The sequence below is a fragment of the Typopeltis vanoorti genome, chromosome 10 (genome assembly GCF_054136105.1).
Source record: "Typopeltis vanoorti isolate ZY-2024b chromosome 10, IOZ_Tvanoo_1.0, whole genome shotgun sequence".
Classification (NCBI taxonomy): domain Eukaryota; kingdom Metazoa; phylum Arthropoda; class Arachnida; order Uropygi; family Thelyphonidae; genus Typopeltis; species Typopeltis vanoorti.
In genome coordinates, this window is record NC_143558.1 from 22,906,699 (window position 1) to 22,926,095 (window position 19,397).

The 19,397-nt window shown below is 33.5% G+C and overlaps 1 protein-coding gene across 2 annotated transcripts in view; it reads right to left on the minus strand.

Annotated features, from left to right (window-relative positions):
• LOC150102225 (uncharacterized) overlaps positions 1–19,397 on the minus strand; it is a 274,606-nt gene that overhangs the window by 93,961 nt on the left and 161,248 nt on the right. For both annotated transcript variants that reach the window (XM_090399744.1, XM_090399743.1), the window contains exons 13-14: positions 6,912–7,241; positions 2,022–2,285 (exon numbers count right to left, since the gene is read on the minus strand). In XM_090399744.1, the coding sequence (XP_090255870.1) occupies positions 2,022–2,285; positions 6,912–7,241 (594 nt within the window). The remainder of the gene's footprint in view (positions 1–2,021; positions 2,286–6,911; positions 7,242–19,397) is intronic.

A 19,397-nucleotide genomic window follows, 5' to 3' on the forward strand; every position in this document is an offset into this window, starting at 1 on the left:
CAGTCAATCTAAGTAGAACAGGAAATGAAGAGTTTGCAAAATAGGTATGTGATAGCAGAAGAAAAAACAGGCAAACCAAAATGTAAGATTTGACAATAATGGAAAGCTGACAAATAATATTAATTTGGAAAAAACATTTTGATAGAAAGGAAGTAATAAACTAAACTTAATTACGTCACACTATCATAGTAGTCTGTACACACACATTAAGTGGATGTGTATCAGAAAATGATGATGTCAAATATCACCAACTGCAGTTGCCTTTTAACATCTTAAACTTCTAATAGCTGCATTCCTCTTAAATATTTCCTAACACAGATTTACAAATGTTCCAGTGACCTGGAATTCTAGGGGAATTTCTAAACTATCTCTGTTCATTTTTCATATTCACTCTATCATCTTTGATTCCTTTTGTGAAATTCTGTCTTCATTCGTAATTACATAGTCCCATTCATATTTATCTGCAAGTCGAAATTCTATTTGTGACTTTTGTTTAGTTATTTTTAAATAAAATTGTGCTAAACACTTTATTGTCACATAAGTGTTTTCTAAAATCTGAAAAGTGGTAGTTATGATAAAATTATAAACAGAGCATACCTTTTATTTATACTTCCAGAAAAAAAATTCAGAAAAATTATTAAAATTTTAAAATATAAAAATATTTTTAAAAAAAAATGTAAATATTCTTATGCTTCTTTTGCAATTCATCTATTCAAAAATTAATATTTATATTCAAAAATTATAATGTTTAAATATGAGGGGTTTCTGTAAAGTAAGGTAACACATTTTTTTTCTCTTAATAATGGTGAAAGGGAATGAGATAAAACACGATGGATAGATAGACTGCCATTGCAGTGTGTCCAAAACAGTGTCCATAAAGTTATTTGTTTTTTTGCAAGCAAAAGGGGGTTTCATCAAGTGACATTCACTGTGAACTGGTTGCTGTGTGTGTGTGTGTGTGTGTGTGTGTGTGTGTGTGTGGAGAAAAGGTGATGTCAAAGAAGCAGGTGTGTTTTTTGGTGTTCAGCAAGCCATGGTGACACTGAAGATAAACATCAATCAGGCAGACAGGCCTTCAATCGAGCAAGACAGAAGACAACATTTTGTGGTATTAAGGGCATTGTTCTTGAAGACCAGCATGTGAAACTGCATGAAATTGCACAAGATGTGAACTTAAGTCCACTGTTTATGAAATTGTTCATGATGTCCTTGGCTTTTGAAAGGTGTGCTCCTGCTCGGTGCCCCAACAACTGTCAGAGGAGCAGAAGGCAATGCACATAGAACTGGAGAATTTGTTGTGATACAGCAAAAAAAGTCAAAGATTTTCTCACTCACCTAGTCACAGAGACGAAACGTAGGTTAATCACTTTACCCAGGAGAGCAAACAAGACTCTGCAACCTGGAAACATCCACAATCTCCTGTCCAAAAAGTCATGGCCAGTGTTCTAGGATTGCTAAGGCATTCAAAGTTGGTGAATTTCTTGCCAAAGGGAGGAACAATCAATGCAGAGCTTTACTGTGCAACGTTGGACAAACTGAAATCCAACAATTGATGCAAGCAACCAGGATGCCTGAGAAGCAGCGTGATTTTGGTGAATAACAATGCTATTCCACACACCACTCATGTTTGTGCTGTAATCATTGGGAAACTCTGTCACCCCCCCCAGACTTAGTACCCTCAGACTTCCATTTGTTCACCCCCCCCTCAAGAAACACCTTTCCAGAAGGTATTTCACTACAGATGAGGAAGTTCGTCCTCAAGAAAAAAAATGTGTTAACCTTACTTTTCGGAAACCTCTCATATTTTATATAGTCAGTTTTCAACTGTAACCCACATGATCCTTTCAAAAGTCTCTTTAGTGAAAGTTTGCTATCACAAATTTCTATGTGAAGCAGAACTGTTTATATGGGAATTCTACTAGAACATTTGTAAACTCTCATAGTGAGCTCCTTATAATATTTGCTACAGTGAAATCTGACTGTATGATGAAAACTTTAAATGCTTCAATTAAAAATTTCACCTTGCAACAGGAGATGGTGATGGCTTAGATGAAGATGTATCTTCTTTCTCGTCATCACTATCTTCTGATATAGCACTACTGGAACGCGAAAGACTGTGTCTATAATATGAACGTACAGGTGGCGGAGGTAATTGAGGGGATTTAGATTTACTGTGGTCTTTTGTATTATTCATACTGGAACGAGTTCGTGACAGTGACTGAGATCTTGATCGTGATTTTGTCCTAGATCTCCTTTTGGAACGTGAATGTGATCTGGACCTTGATCTAAGAACAAGAGAAAAAAAAAAAAAAAGAGGCAAAGTATTACTGTCTTAAATATACTACAAAATTAAAAATGAGTAACCTTTCTACATAACTTGAATAATTTTTAATTCATTTTCTGGTGTAAGAATGAACTAGGTCTAAGAATAAAATATCAGTTATAGCAATCCCTCGATTAGTGCGCCTAATGCGTTCTTTAAAACAAGCGCATTAATCGAAAACACACTAATCAAATATAATAACCTATGGGAAAAAGTATAATTCTTTCCTCAAATTTCTTTTTTGAACCTTATTTTTTTTTATAAAAGAATGATGGTATGTCTCAATGCCTATGTAAAGGAAAACCATGAAGCTGAAAGACAATAAAACATATTCAGAATATAAATTTTATTATTCTACACAAAGAATTGAGCTGGTAATTAGTTTACGGAATTAACAACGCATATAAAGTATATTAATTAAAGGTAACTTTAATGAATACTTTCAATGTTTCGGCAACGTCATGTTGCCATCTTCAGGAACATAAAGGTATGGTATGTGCACGCAGGCACTAACAAAAGCAAATGAGGAAGAAAGCAAGGAATTAATATTATTCCTAAAGTCCTAATCGTGCCCTCTGGTGGGCTAATTTGGTTGTCTTGGCAGTTGGGCTGAAGTTCTCATAATGTAAGTCTCCCAAATTTGGGGTAGTTTCATGCACCCAAATTTGTTGAGGTTAGGAACGTTTTTTAGAGCTACTGATGATTCCTTGAATAATCTTTCGTATTTAAACTTGCTGTGGTGTATTATTTTTGTTAAGCCTTGCTACTAGAAAAAAGAATTGAGCTAATATAGTTTGGTGGGCATTTTGTTTCTTTTTTTCATACAACCGACGGTATGGCCCTATTGCCTCTTCCACTCTTCTGCAAATTTTACTGCTTCTCTGTTCATTAGGGTCAGCCTCTAAGCATTGCTGCTTAAAAACTTCTATTTCACGAAAAATATTTTCAAATTGTTTCTGTGAAATCTCTTTTGGCCGACTATCAGTGGTTAAATTTTCTTCATATTCTTTAGGATTTTCTTGCTGTGCATCTAAATTTAGCATGTCGGAATCACTCAATTCTTCAGAATGAGATTTAGTTAACTCTTGGACGTTATCATTGAAGGGGAGAAACAAATGAAGGACGTACGAATTGGTCGCCAACACGCGAAATCACATGCTTTATAGATAAAATTTCCCAACTGTTATACAAGCAAAATAGTTACCACTTTAAAAACTACAATCATCATAAAAGAGAAGTTATTCCGATGTGTAATAATAAACAACTCATCCCAGAAGACGGATTGATTACTCTATTATTGGAATGGATTCTCCTTTTTGTGACATGCGCAGAAGTGTTGAAGAGTCTCGAATCTGTGGGTATACTATAGCAGACGACATAAATTTTGGCGGTAAAAATTTGGAACATAGTATACATGGAAGTAGTGTAGTATGCCATTAAAAATAATTTTGTAAAATATTTTAAATCGGTAACTAAATTATTTCATTCTAGTGAGTGATTTTTTAAAATATTTAGCCTCAAAAATGCATAGATAGAAAATTTTTAAAATCTATTTATTTTTAAGATGTATATAGGCACACTAATCGAATTTGGGTATAAAAAAAAAAAACGATGCACTAATCGGGGGCACATTAATCGAGGGATTACTATATATGGTATAATCTTATTAGTTTATGTCTGATTCTCTGCATTAAAGTATACAAAGCGCAATACAGCAAATTAAATGGTATTTGAGCATGCTATTGCATGCCTGGATAAACATCTTGATCTCTGCCCACACCAGCATTGATTTGCCTGTTGTGCAGGAGCATTATAAAAGCCAGTCATCTCATGAGTTGCAGCTACTAGATCATCATTAGTATGACAAGTTATACAGATGGTTTGTAGTACGTCAGATATTGTAGGATTTATAGTATTCTTCTTCTTATAGCTCTACAGCTCAAATCAAGTGTTGACCTCCTGGATTTGTTGCCTCCAACCCTGTTTGTCCAAAACTTGACTTCTCCATTTTGGACACTGTATGAGAGGGGGGGGGGGATGAAAAATTCTGATAAACACAGCTAGAACAAAAATGATATTAGAGCAACTGATATAACCACAGGAAAGAACATATCTTAAAATCCTTTAACCCCTATGTTTCATCAAATTACAATAATTTTTCTTTTAGGATGCATAAGAATATATGTCAGATGCTTTGAAAAAATTCGAAGATACAGATGTACGGGCCGTCATCAAGTTTTTCATGCTGCAAAAAAAGTCTACAACTCAGATTCACCAAACTTTGTGTGAGGCTTTAGGGGACTGTGCCTCAGCATATCCAACAGTTACCAGATGGGTGGCCAAGTTTAAAACTGTGCATCCTGAGACAACAGATGCTCCAGGTCAGGAAGAATTTCCACAGCGATCACACCTGAAAACATTGATGCAGTGCATGCCATGATCCTTGATGATAGATGAATACCAGCCAAAAACATTGCAAAGACTCTGGGAATATCCAAGGAACAAGTTTGGGTCATTAACCACCAATATCTGGACAAGCAAAATCTCTCAACAAAGTGGGTCCCCAAATGTTTGAATGCAGATCAAAAGAGAGAACCTGTCAGCTCAAAGGTTTTGGATCATTTTGAGAAATCAGGTGCAATTTTTTGACTCATATTGCGACTGTTGATGAAACATGGCTTCAGCACTATAACCCAGAGACCAAACAACAGTCAATGGAGTGGAAACACACCATGGCCAAAGAAGTTCCAAACCAAAAAGTCAGCAGGGAAAGTTCCTGCCACTTTTTGGGATAAGTGGTGTAATCTGTAATCCTTACCAAGATAAAGATGAAATTGTTACAGCAACAGTTTATTTAACAGCTCTGAATTAATTGAAGGAAGCACTGAAGGAAAAACACCATGGGAAACTGAGCAGAGGCATGTTGCTTTTGCAGGACAATGCATCTGTTCACACTGCTCTTGAAACCCAACAGACAACACAACTTGGGCTTTCAATGTCTGCCTCATCCATCCTATTTGCAAATTTAAAGAAATACTTGAAAAGAACAAAATTTACCACAGATGATGAAGTCATCTGCAGCTGAGGACTGGCTTGTGACCAAGCATGTTGAGTTCTTGTTCTGCTATCATTCTTTTTCCTCTCTGTCTGCATGAAATAACAGCAACTGGGATTCATCACTCCACTTAACTTTTCTCTATTTCTGGGTTTGAAAATGCATAGGTATTCCTAAGAATTTCTTTGGTAGGATTAGGAAAGCCATGTTAATTTCAATGCTTGCAAAAAACCCAGTCTTGTCTTATTTCTAGTAAAATAAATAAAAAAATAAGAGCTCTCTAAAAATCCTTGATTCAATACAAATAGATTAATAATTATTTACTCTACTGTGTTACATAAAAATTTCAGTTGCTTCTGCACATTGTTTAATATATTTCTGATAAGATATTTATTTATCGTTGTTTAAGATATTTGCTGTTCAATGGAAATGACACCAACAATTCTTCTTTCCTACTCTCTAAGTGCAGTAGCTCAGCACCTCTTCATAGTTCAATTCTTAACTCACAAAATAAGTTTCTTCTTTGTTCATTCCCTTTACTCTGTTCTGCCTTCCTAAATGTTACAAGTCAAATATCTTCAAATCCAATGTTAACACATTTCTTCTCAACTTCCTGTCCATCCATGATATGTACTATAGGTTAACCAACCTTTCCCACATGGAACTATCATAAAAAAAAAATGAAATCATCTTGTGAAAATATTAGCAAATAGTATGTATGACATTAGAATAGATAGCTCCTTTACGAACAGAACCTATACAAGCAATTTAATGGTTTGAGAATAAGCTGACCAACAGTGTCTTTAATTTTATCCATGAATCTTTCACAGAAAAAAAAGCTATTTGATCAGCTAGCTCTCACTGAAATTATTGGTTCAATATACTGGTTATGTCTTTCTAGTTTGGAAACACAAAGCATATGCCAGGATTAAAAGGATATGAATTTAAAATATTACATTTTCTGGATTTATACTCATTAAAGAAAAACAAACCTGAAGATTATGGGTGCTTTCTATAAATGCCAAAGAGATGTTAAATGTCCACTCACATCATTACGATTCTCAAACACTGATTCAAATAATCCTAGAACATAACACATTCTGATACTGCCTCCAAGGCAAAGAATTCACTTAGAAATTGCACAATTCAAAAGTTAATGCCATCATAAATAGATATGTGTATGTGACTGGCATAAATTTGTCTATGGTAATAAATGTGTGTGTGTGTGTGTGTGATTGATATGCATAATAGTACAGGCTCTATCTATGAAAGGCAGTGTTGTACAAGGAGTTAGACATCTAAAATCAGTAAGTAAAAGAAGAAAACAGAATGATATGCTAAATACACACACACTATTATGAATGCTCTTTTGAATTATACAGATGGAATAAATTTATCTATTCGACAGTGATCAGTAATAGCTAAAAGGCATACTGAAATTATTAAAGGATAATGTTTATGACATGACAGAAGAATTGCATGGCAATAGTTTCAAATTTTTTCAAAGCATAAAGAATAACATTTCTAATTTACCTTGATGATGAATATGATCTGGCACGATTTGGATAGTGGCGCCGATGGCGTGATCTATGAACTGATGATCTTGATCTTGACCTGGATGATGAGGAGGAGGAAGAAGGTGATCTGGAAGAACCTTTGTAGTATTTTCCTCTCCTCCGATATTCTCTGTGTTCTTTTAACTTTGCTTTTGATTTTAGTCTCTCATGACGTGGACTCCTTGAAGGGGAATGTGAAGAGGAATGCTGCCGATGTCTTGATCGTGAATCTGTGGGGGAAGACTTGTGATGTTTATCCTTTGATGGTAACTCTGGGCCAATAATAACCTCTGATTCTTTCTTCTGCCTATATAAGTAAGCAAATGTAAACACTGTATAAACATCAAAGAACCATGAAATACAACTCTTCTAAAATTTAAGGAAAGAAATATAGTTCCTCACTACTGTGGTCTGTAATGAGATAATGAGAAACAATAGTTCCAAGGCTCATTGAAGAAATAAAAAACAAGAGTGAAACAACTAAAATTGCTGATAAAGACTAATTATCAAGATAACCAGTTTTTAGATGTTTAAACATATCCATTGTTCATTCTCAAAAAGATTATTTGAAGAATTATGAAGAGAATTACAGACCCATGATGAAAGCCTCAACATCATGTTTGAATATACCAGCAGGGAGAAATTTGAAAATAACTTTTTGTTTCATTATTTTCTTAATTCGGGACATTGCATCCTTAGATTGGAAAATAATCAAGTTCAATTGTCGTCGCAATGAGAAGAATCTTTATATGAGTTTTTTTTTAATTGAAGGTGAGTTAGCCGATCTAATATGGAAGTAGCAGGACTTTTTCTCCCTGAAACTCGGGTTTTTCATCCTGCATACAGGTAAATTGTCCATGAGAACACACATTTTACAGACAAAAATAATATTACTGTTGGAAGTGGATGATGTGTATAGCTGGAGAATTAAGTAGTAGAGATGCTGAATTGTGTGTAGTTAGTTGGAGGATTAAGTAGTAGAGAAGACGTAAGAGGTGTAGTGGAGTAGAGTGCCCTATCGTGATGAGTCCTTGGAAGTAATAATAAATTAATAATAATTTACACCAATCTGAGGTAGAAAATTAAATGCCACAAACCTTATGTAAAGGGAATAACAGAAGATATATTTTGAGTTAACTTTTTAATTTAATAATTTTATTAAATAAAACTAATTCTGTTTCTCATTTCCAAATTTTTATCATATATGCCTTCTAAAGCTGCTAGTTTCTTTTTAAATGGTAACAGTTTAACAAATTCCCCATGAAATATTCTAGCACTTTGCTGATTACTACCAAGATATCTTATGCATAAATGCAATACATAACACGACCTAAACACAATTCTAAAACTCAAAGTTTGAATATGAAGCACAAAGACACAAAGTGAAAACAATTACACAGATGTTAAATTTTGGATTCAACTGATATTCAATCTTCTTTGAATAACTGCATTTATTTGCCCTTGCAGCACTGAGTTCACAGACTGCAAAATAAATACAGAAAGAGATGACAATAACCATAAAAGCTATTTTATTGCTTACTAGTCAGTCATTTTCTTTCTGACAATTATTCAGAATTTTCTTCGATCTGGCAACAATGGAAAAACACTAGCATATGTAACAGTTGGATTTAACAAAAATGAATGACTTTTTCTATTTAAAATAACTTTTGTGTACTATGTAACTATACTAATAAACAGCTGGATTCGTTTTAAAAATTTAATAATCATTCAGGATGCCTTCACATTGAGTAATAATTTAATAAGTGCCACATTTCTCTTTAAATATTCTATTTATCATTGATCAGCTATCACGTGCAGATCTAACTATCACTGTAAAAGAAAAACTTAAACAATCTTGTGAATTTCATCAACAGCAACAAGAAATAAATTGCAGTCCATTATTAGCAAGCAATAAGACAAAGCAAAAAAGACAAAATAACAAAAAGATCACACTACCACGGGAGGATGGATGGATGTGTATCTGTAAGGGACTGTATATTAAAAACTAGGAACAAGCAGGAAGATAAATGATTGGGAAAGATAGAATGAAAATATAAAAGCAGAGCAGCCCCTATATATTATTATTCTTTTTTTTTTTTTTGAAAAATGGTGTGGAGCCAGTCTCCACACTTAGCCATCAGCAATAGCTGAGCTCATGGCTACTAATGTACATGTATATATCAATCCACAAACAAGCGGTTGCAATACACACACAATAGTGTGTGTGTGTGGGGGGGGGGGGAGGTGAATGCTCCTGCATTCAGCAGCAGAATTTGTTGATATGTTTCTTAAACAGCTAAAGATAGACCACTGGGGAAAACAGTATGGGGAAGGCTGTTCCAAAGAAAAGAAGCAGACAAATGTAATGAAAATGAGAAAGAGAATCTAGTCTGATAAAGTTAAACTGTTTAGAGAAAAGTGGAGGAAAGGTAGACACCAGTTCAACAGAGCAGCATCTATGAAAATACTGATAGACAAAATGCAGAAACCAAAAAACTATGAGAAACTGATAAAGACAGTCTATGAAAGGAGAGGTATCATCTATTAAGCAGAATTCTCTCTTCTGAAAAACATCAGCATTCTTATAGCAGTGCATCACCCTAAATGTGAACAGTATTCAAAGGATGGATGGACTTGGGATTTACAATGTTTTAGGAAGGCAAGCAGTATTGTCTTGGGAAAAAAAACTTGGAGGCAAAGGATGTGATGTGTTTGTGCTAAAAAAAGGTTAGAGATGTTAGGAAGAGATCTGATCTGGGGTGTAAATATGAATATTATCAAAACTAAAGGGAGGAAGCAAGTGAGGTCTTATTTATCAGAAATAGGACAAGATTGTGCTCTGGTATCACTGAAGTTCACTAGATTATTCTCATCCCACTGCAGAATGGTAAGATCAACATTTAAGACTAGTATATGTACAGAACCAATAAATGTTATGGATATGTATATAGCCATATTTTCAATGTGGCAGCATCCATGGAAAAGAAGAGCCTTTATCCACAGCAAGACAACTGTACATTTAAAAAGCAGTGTTGAAAGTAGCTCTCAAAGTCTTAAGAGGTACTCTGATGGCTTTTTAATAGATGCCTTGAAGAACTGTTTCAAAGAATGACAACTAATAGAATAATTAAAAGAAACAAATTCTTTTCATTATTCAGTGAATGGCATATCCAACTACTTTGTTTCTTTCAAAAATGCACTACAATGTTGTACTATGCATCTTTAATAACTAAGTTCGTGTTTGGAGGGATTCTTTATTTCATGAACAAAAATATGCAATATACTTACCACACTGCTCCAAATATGTCTTTTTTTTTATTTTTTTTTTAAAAGAACTATTAACCATCAAAATACATTTAAGGCATGCAGGTAAATTTGTATTTGATTTAGTGTAGTACACAGCAAGTACATAAATCTTAAAACCATTATGAAAAATTTTTCATGCAAGTTTTATGTAAAATCAGAACTGTAAAGGTATGCAGAAGATCCTTATGCAAGCAATACTAGTGACTCAGCACGATTCATAACACTAACTTGCCAATCAAACAAGAAGTGACAACTAAGGTGCATAACATAGCACAATTCTTTTTGGATAAATCCATTAACTGAAGAGTCAGTTATGAGAAAGAGAGAGAATAACTAGTGAAGAAATTATGCAGATTAAAAAGCTTCATGCAAATTTTAAGTTGCCAATTACTTTAAATAAAAGATCCAATTATTCTCAAGAGCAAATTACCACATTTAAAAGGGAAAGAAATTTTAATGATGCACATCCCTTGGACGGCACATATTTGAAATGCAAACAATTTCAGACTATTATAAATAAACTTCCTATACACAGTACCAATGTCTGTCATTTATTCCATGAATATCTTAAGCAAACATAAGGTAAAAACAGAAAATATCTGAAAATAAATTGAAAATACTGCCTTTTTCATCCTATTAAAGAGGGAAATGCAAGACAACACATTAGCCAAAAAATGCAAATAAGATAAATTTTTAGTATTGTGGTGTAAATCTATGTTGCTAAATCAACTGTTATTGCTATATGTCAGTTATTATTTGAATACTGGCAGTATAAGCTAATGGTGATGAAGAGATGTAAATAATTGGTTTATATGTTATATTTAATGCAGATATGTGTTGTGTTTCACAGGCCATAATCTACAGATGATTGATATTGTGGTTTTCCTGGAACGTATCTTTATAGGGTGTATATGATACCATGACGGTCCAACACTTCTTTCTATTTCATTGATTTCAATAAAATAACCATTATTTTAATAAATTTTCGGTATAAAATAAGTTATACACTGCTCATGATCCTGTTTATTAGAATTAAGTGTTTGCATACAGAAAGTTAAAATTAGCTAGAAATAGTCTGGACTGATTTCATTTTTCTTCAAGATAATTCCAAATTTATCCCCACAGCTGCATCCAGTACAACTGGAATATAATCAACAATCCTTATCATTGATTATCAACATTTCTTAACATCCAAGTGATCCTTTGAATCATTTTGTTCACTTTTGTAATACATCCTCTGAACCTCAACTGTATCCACCAATACTCTTAAAATCCCTAGCTTATCATTTCTTGTAGTGCAGCTCTATCATGTGATACATACACTGCATTTTTTAACTCAAAAATACATAACTTTACAGAGCTATAGACAGGTGACAAGTAATGTGCAACAAGTCTCAGTCCATGGTTTGTCGCTGTTCAATTTGTATATTCTCTTTGATACAATTCCACTATCTAATTGAATTGAACTTATTTAATTGAAGAAATTAAATTACTAGGATCCCCTCCCCCATTTTTTTACAAGGTCATGCTATTCCCTATAGAGTATCATATCCACCTATTCCTGAATTCTAACCTTAACCAACTTTTTCAATACCTTAAACACCATTCCTGAGATATAGTAAGTGGGCTTTAGTTTTCTGCTACCACTGTTTTGGAGTTGCCTCTTTTGTGAAATAAGGCTATCTTACCTCTTTCTATTCCTTTGGAACACTGCTAGTGCTGAGACAAACTTAACAGCCTAGTTAGGGGCATTGCCATTTCTATTGCACTTTCCTGAACTCATTCACATCTCATATAATCCCACATACAGAGATGTCTTATTATTCTAAATACTGACAAATTATTACCTATCTGTATTCTCATATCAATCTCTGCTGCATTAGTCACTGCATTATCTTCTTCTGGATGATACTAATGATTACTATGTAATTCAAATACTTCTTCTCTTGTTAACCCCATAACATTCAGTGCTCATTAAAGTTATCCTTCCATAATCTCTCTCTCTCTCTCTTTTTTTTTTTTTTTTTTTTTTTTTTTAACTTCTTGCACAGTGAAAGAATTCTTTAGGATTTCCTTTAGCTTGTTCGGCTGATTCTCAATCTGAATTTATCTTCCATGACAAGCTGGTCATCCTTCTTGTCTGCACTCGATACTGCTTATGTGCTTGCTGATATCTAGTTATATACTCTACTCATCCACTTCAGACATACCTGATTTATCCTCCTGGTCCTACATAAGCAATCTAATACTGCTTTCCTATACACTACTGACAACCTTCTCTAGCAGTTTCTTATGCTAGCACACCTCCAATGGCATTGCTCCTGCATTTGTTGTAATTACCAGATTTGTATTTCTACTTATAACTTCTAAACTGAAAATTCCACATGCTTAACCCCTTCCCAGGTTAAGCATGATTATTCCCTAATCAGAGGGCAAGTAATCACATTGATTATGGACAAATTCTCTGATGCAATCACTAATACTTTCAAACTCTAGGTACCTTCTATCACATGCTGTTTTTGGTAGCTTTATACATTTCATTTCCTTTCTCTCATGTGTCTCTTCCTTTCTTCAATCTTTATAGTCCCCCGCCCACTCCGCCCATAATGATTACTCATCCTGTGCTCATTAAGCTACTTCTGGCCTATAATCATAAGTCAAAAAAATTAACTTATGATTAAAAAAACTTTTCTACTTTTGTCTTTCTAGAAGAATCAGGTGTTTCCATGGTTTTAAATTATCAACAGACTAAAATTTGAATGAATTCTTAAACTTGTTTTATGGATGAAGACTGTCTCATGAATGCCTTAGCTCAATAACAGAGGCATAACAATCTGAAAGGGTTGTAGATGAGGTTGACATTAAGTTGAACAGGGTTATGGAACAATATTCTTGATAATTCTATTCATAAGGCAATATTTTTCTCAACCAAGTCTCACTGATTCCTATAACTTTTGGCAAATTCAAACTAACCAATCTCAAAACTCACTTTTGATCCTGATACTGTTAGCATTAGTATACAAGTACTGCAAGATCTCCCTTGTACCCTCAGGTAGCCTTGAATCTTTTATTGAATGTCTCATCAGATTTGAGACTTGAGAAACTGCAATCAGAAGGTGCCTGCATACATACACACTCAGATGTATCTCCCTAATAAGTTCATTTTGGACATGTAATCTCTCATTGAACCAAACTTTCTCTAAATACATTTTAGTTATTAAGCTATCATATGAGTCCTTTTATCCATCAAATTTCCAATCATTCTTATCACTCCATGGAGGTCTGGAATAATAATAATAATAAAAGTTCAATGTAAACATCTGAAACTGTACACCATGCTGCCTACACAGCCTATGCACTGACTCATTTGGAATTATGGCCTTTCCTTTTTTCACTCCTACATATCATACATAAGAGATTTAAACCTTACTTTCTCACTTACTATTTTACTTCCTACTATTACATCTTACCATTTTTCTTCCAGTAACTCTTTCATATCTTCTCACATTCCATACCTCACCTTTTAAATGATTTTCCAGACAAAATTATTAACTTTCAATTTTCTTTTTTTAAAATTTATGGTATCATTAATAACGTTAATCTTTCCACTAAGAAAGCATAATTTTGTCACACACTCATAAAACACACCCCTAATCATGAAAGAACCATAGCATATTTTCTCCTTACTTTTTCCTCTCCTTTCTCATTCTCTGCTACCATACCACTTGCCAGCTGCTTCTCCAAAAATGCTCTAGATTGTACTTTGTTCTGTGAATGACTCCACATAAGTATAAAATAGAATATAAAATGAGGCTATCTTATCTGGTATTCTCCTGTTACATCACTTTTTTTTTTTAATGTTAATTTTCTTCTGATTTATATTTTTGTCTTATCCCTTACATTTGTCATATGTTGCATCCCATTGTGTTGTATGCCCCTGTAACAAGTCTTCTGAAAAACCTCTATAACTGTCACTTTTAACAGATTGCAAAAAAATTTCATAATAATAGGTTTCAAGTCTTTTATGCTATTTTTCTCCAATATCATTTAAGATGTTACCAAAAGAAATGTCCTTCATAAGTGTATAAAGAAAAAGTGATTTTCCTGTTGGATATCTAAACAGTAAAGTAAGAAATCAATATCAGACATATAGAAATGCTTTCGGAAAAATTTGGAGAAAAAGGCAAAGATAATAATAATGTCTTCTGTTGAGGACAAAGACTAGTCGTTACAAGCATCATGTTCTAATATAATGACATGTCTAGATTCACATGGAGAGAACATGCAAGAAATAAGAAAAGACTAATTGACAACAGTGATATATAACCACTTGTTCAAGATACAAAATTATACAGGGGATCTGAAATAGGAAGTGATCATCATTTAGTTTTAAGCAGGATAAAGATGCATATCATACTGAAAAGAAAAATATCCAAGAAAGTTTATAAAAAAAATAATCAAAGTTGAGAAGCTTATTGTTAAAGGAAAAAAAAAAAGATTTTGAAAAAGTACCAAACTTGGAGACTCGGTGGCAAAATCTAAAGAAAACATTGACCAATTCAGCTAGGAAAATATGTGAAGTTGTCTGCTTAGCCGAAAAAATGCAATCATGACAAACTGAAAGGGTGGTCCTAAAAAAGAATATTACTGAAGTTCTAGAAAGTAAGACAAGAAGTACACTCGAATAAAAATAAGAAATGTAAAAATATGTATGTTATGTGTTAAAGCAGCTAAACAGAAGTCATGGGAAGACTTTCATTACATAAAAGAATAATAAAAAAAAAAACAGCTTGTTGCCACTGGATTCTGGAGCGATGAATCATGCTTCGCCATCTGAAAGTCTGACAAAGAAGTCCTCTAGTTCCAGTGAAAGGGAATCTTAATGCTATAGCCTATATGACATTCTATAGTTCGCCCACCGATTAGAGATCCCTCGACACTTCTGCGCATGTCAGATAAAGGAGAATCCATTCCGATAATAGGGTAATCAATCTGTCTACTGGGATGAGTTTGTTTATTATTACAAGTCGGAAAATTTAGCTTTCTTTTACGAACATTGCCGTTTTTAAAGTGTAACTATTTTGCTTGTATAACAGTTGGAAAAATGTACATAGAGTGTTAACAAAATTAAAAAAGGTATAGCATAAAACAAAAATTTAACTAAGTTTATTTTTAAGAAAGTTTTCTATAAAATAAAAATAACTATACAGAAAAACAGAAATTTTTTCAAATGAACTTAGATATTCTAAACTTACAGTTGAGAGAAATGAGACACTTTAATGTCCTAAACCGATTAATTATTTATGACTTGTTGTGACTTTTAACAAACCCATGCAAAAAAAAGTTGGAAAAAAATACCATTGTCAAATCCTTTTAATCTTCATAGTCTTCTTTAGACTGCCAACATTTTCCATAAGTTATATTACTATCAATCCAAGTTTCATCTAGATACACAATCGGTCTTTTCTCTTCCCTGAAACGTCTTATTGCTCTCAAATACTGCGTTCTAGATAAAACAATGTCACTTCGCTCCATGATAAGTTTACTTTTATTCTGGGACTTTTTAAAACAAAATACGATTTCATGAAGTAATTTCCTTAAAGTTTCTCTTTTCCAAAGAAAAATTATTTTTTCTTTAAGCACAGGAATCAATTTCGGAACAGTTGGCACTCTTTTCTTGACCACGTAAAATTCGTGAATAGTTCTTATAACGTCTACATCAAAATCATTCAAAGCTATGGTTTCGATGGCGCTTTTTTTTTTTTTTAGGAGATTTAAATTTTGGCTTACCTTCACCTTCTGATTCCCTATGGATTCTTTTAACAGTCGACCCCGACATGCCCGCAATTGCACTTGCACATTTTATGACTTGAGAAAGGGGAACAAGGAGACAGCCTTCTGACGATTCGTTTTTGCAGAATGTCAGGACATTATTCAATACTCTTTAGCAAGAGCTACTGAAACGTTTAACAACAGTGTTGACTGTACTGGATCCATCATACAAATTAATAATAAAAAAATAATGCAAAAAAGCGACAACAAAAATCAAGCTAGTACTAGTACAGTGACAGACAAGAAAGCACATGATTTCGCATGTTGGCGACCAATTCATACATCCTTCATTTCTTTCTCCCATTCAGCATGAATCGACTATTCTTGGCAAAATTCCAAGGAGAGACCTGAAAACTGTGGACGAACTATAGACAATTCTCTAAACACTTTATAACAACAATTCAATGAAGGCCCTTTCCTGTATCAACACAACAATGATCCCATCCACAAAGTAAGGTCTGGGCAGAAATGGTTTGACGAGATGGGTGCTGAAGACCTTGACTAGCCTGATCTCAATCCCATCAAACACCTGTGGGATGAATTGAATGCTGATTACAAGCCAGCCCAAATCACCTAACATCAGTGAATGACCTCACTAATGATCTTCTGGATGCTTGGAAGAAAATTACAACAGCAGCATATACCAATATCTAGCACAAAGGCCTTTCCAGAAGATTGAAGGCTGTTATAGCAGCAAAGGATGGAGTAACTTCATATTAATGCTTTTCATATTAGAGTGAGAGTTGGAATGAAAGGAAATCTGGATATTTTTGATCATATACTGTATTTCTAAAATCTTACTATACAGTCAAACTTGGTTATAATGAGCAGAGGATAGACAAAAGTTCCTCATTTTAACCATTACTCACTATATCAGTGATGAGTTACATCCACCTCCTATTTTTTTTAATTCTCAATAATTCAATAAAAAATAGACTAAAAACAAAGTTACACACCTAGATGTTATTTGTATGAATATGCATGTATAAACTACAATACACTTAATAATATAAACAATTTATTTCTATGTAATTAAAAACAATAATTAATATTAAATACGATTTCAGTTATCTAGTCAAATGATGTTACATACAAAATTGTTACATCCAAATTGCTTAGCAAATTTTTCTGCTTCAAGCCTTCAAAAATTGGACTATATATTGAGAATAAACCATTGATGTTTGTAAGCTCTTACTTCCTAAATTTTTTTTTTTTGTTTCGGTTATGTTGTTTTCCAACATGTAAACATCTTTATTCTTCTGCAATGTCGATACTGTCAAGAGGACAAAGAAAGCACTTTATGCTAAACATTTTTTGCACCACGTTCTAATTCACCATGAACAATTTTGACTTTTTCGTGAACCAAGAGACCCTCTTTTAGTAGACATGTTTCAATGGAAGGGTTTATTTTTAACTGATTTTATAGTCATGGCAGTGTTCCAGTAAAGTGAAGAAGGTGGGTTGGACCAGAGAGGTAGTTAGTGAGGAGTTGGTCTCCAAGGACAAGCAGCAGATTATAAACCAGCCCATAATCCAATGCAGGTGGGCATAAAAGCTTTCTTTTTGTCTATTCCAAAAACTACCAAAACAGTAACAATGTTTGCATAATTACCAAAATCGATACAGTGTAGAACGTTCATTATAAAAGTGAGCAATTGTATGGAAATGTATGGAAATTAAAATCACTATGCTAGTTACAGCTTTGATCTTATTATTTCCATGTTCATTACAACAAAGTTCAACTGTATATTAATACAGTCTGTATTAATACTGTTTATGGTCACTGAATTTTTTTTCTTAGGTTTGCTGGGAAACCATGGAAATATAATGTGGATCAGTATTTAAGTTTTGTTGATGTGGGAAAGGCACATGACAAGGTGCAAAAAAGGAAAGATGGTCAGAATGTTACATTATATGGTGCAGATGGGATGTGCATAGCAATCAATATGTAGCCCATATTTAAGGTGTAAGTCAGCTGTTAGAATTGAAGGAGGCACAGGAAGATGGTTTGATGTAAAACCAGATATAAAATAAGGATCACTCTCAATCATTATCTATATGGATCATATTATGGGGAAAAAAAAGTGGCAACAAACCCAACATCAATATAGGAGATATTTAGCATAGTGCTTTACTTTATGCAGATGATGTTATATTCTATCTGCATAAAGTCTTCAGGACTTTTTATTTAGGCACAATTTTTTGTGAAGAAGGCAAATTAAATTCAGAAATAAACAGAATATATAAGTCTGGTATGATGGGGAGCTCAGTGAATAAATTTATATGTAATTAGACAGAAATTAGGAAAAAAAAAACAACTAAACTAGCAGTATACAACAGAGCACTCAAATCAATTTTATAGATCTGAAAGTTAGGTATTAGAAATAAAAGTTGATCAAGGAACTAAACACTACAGATATGAGTGTTTTGAAGAAAAATTAAGAGTGAATATATGGCTTAAATGCTAAAATAATATTAAAAACTGATATAAAGAAGGAATTTAATATTGTTGGCATTGAAGAATGTGTAAGCAGAGCTAATCTAAAGTGGTATGGTCACTTATACAGAATGCAAGAGGAAAGGTCAAACAGGTCTTTTGTTAATTTTGCTAACTCCTTTCCCATTTTATGGCAGGAACAAGACCCACAGAATAGTCAAAATCTAGGTGAACTGATGCTGTTCAGTAGTGCCTTCGAATATCAACATGCTACTCTTAACAATATTAATTCAGATGAAAATTGTGTATTTTGACAAAATTGCAAAGAAGCTGGCAGTAATGAAAAGTTAATCATGTAGTATCATCCTAGAATCCTGAACATATCAAGAATCTAATTATTAAGTTGGCAATATCTGAATTTTTTTTTTCTCTTTAGAGATATAAATTTTACTGAGTAAGTCTCCTTTGATAAGACAATAAGAACTTTGAATCCTTCACTAGAAGCAGCAGCTTGACTTTCAGAGCTACACATGGTAGTTATATTTAGCATAAAATACTGTCCATCCCACCTATAAACAGAAATACGAGGTTTTAGGTATTTGAAGAATTTTTTTTTTTTTTACATAAATTATTGTCAAATGGAGTGCAGGCACCCCCCTCCCCCCCCGACTTATTCGCCATGTTAGGGACCATAGCACTGGCAAACTGGAAATCTGCAAAAAGCAGAATCTAGCCTTTATTTATTTTGCAAATGCATCTGGCTGCTGAAAAATGTAAATAATGTCCTATACGTCACTTGTGAATTCATGTGGAAGCTAAATAACACACTAGGAAATAGAAAAATACAGTAAAATGAACACACTTAATTCAAGTCGATTGAGAGAAGAA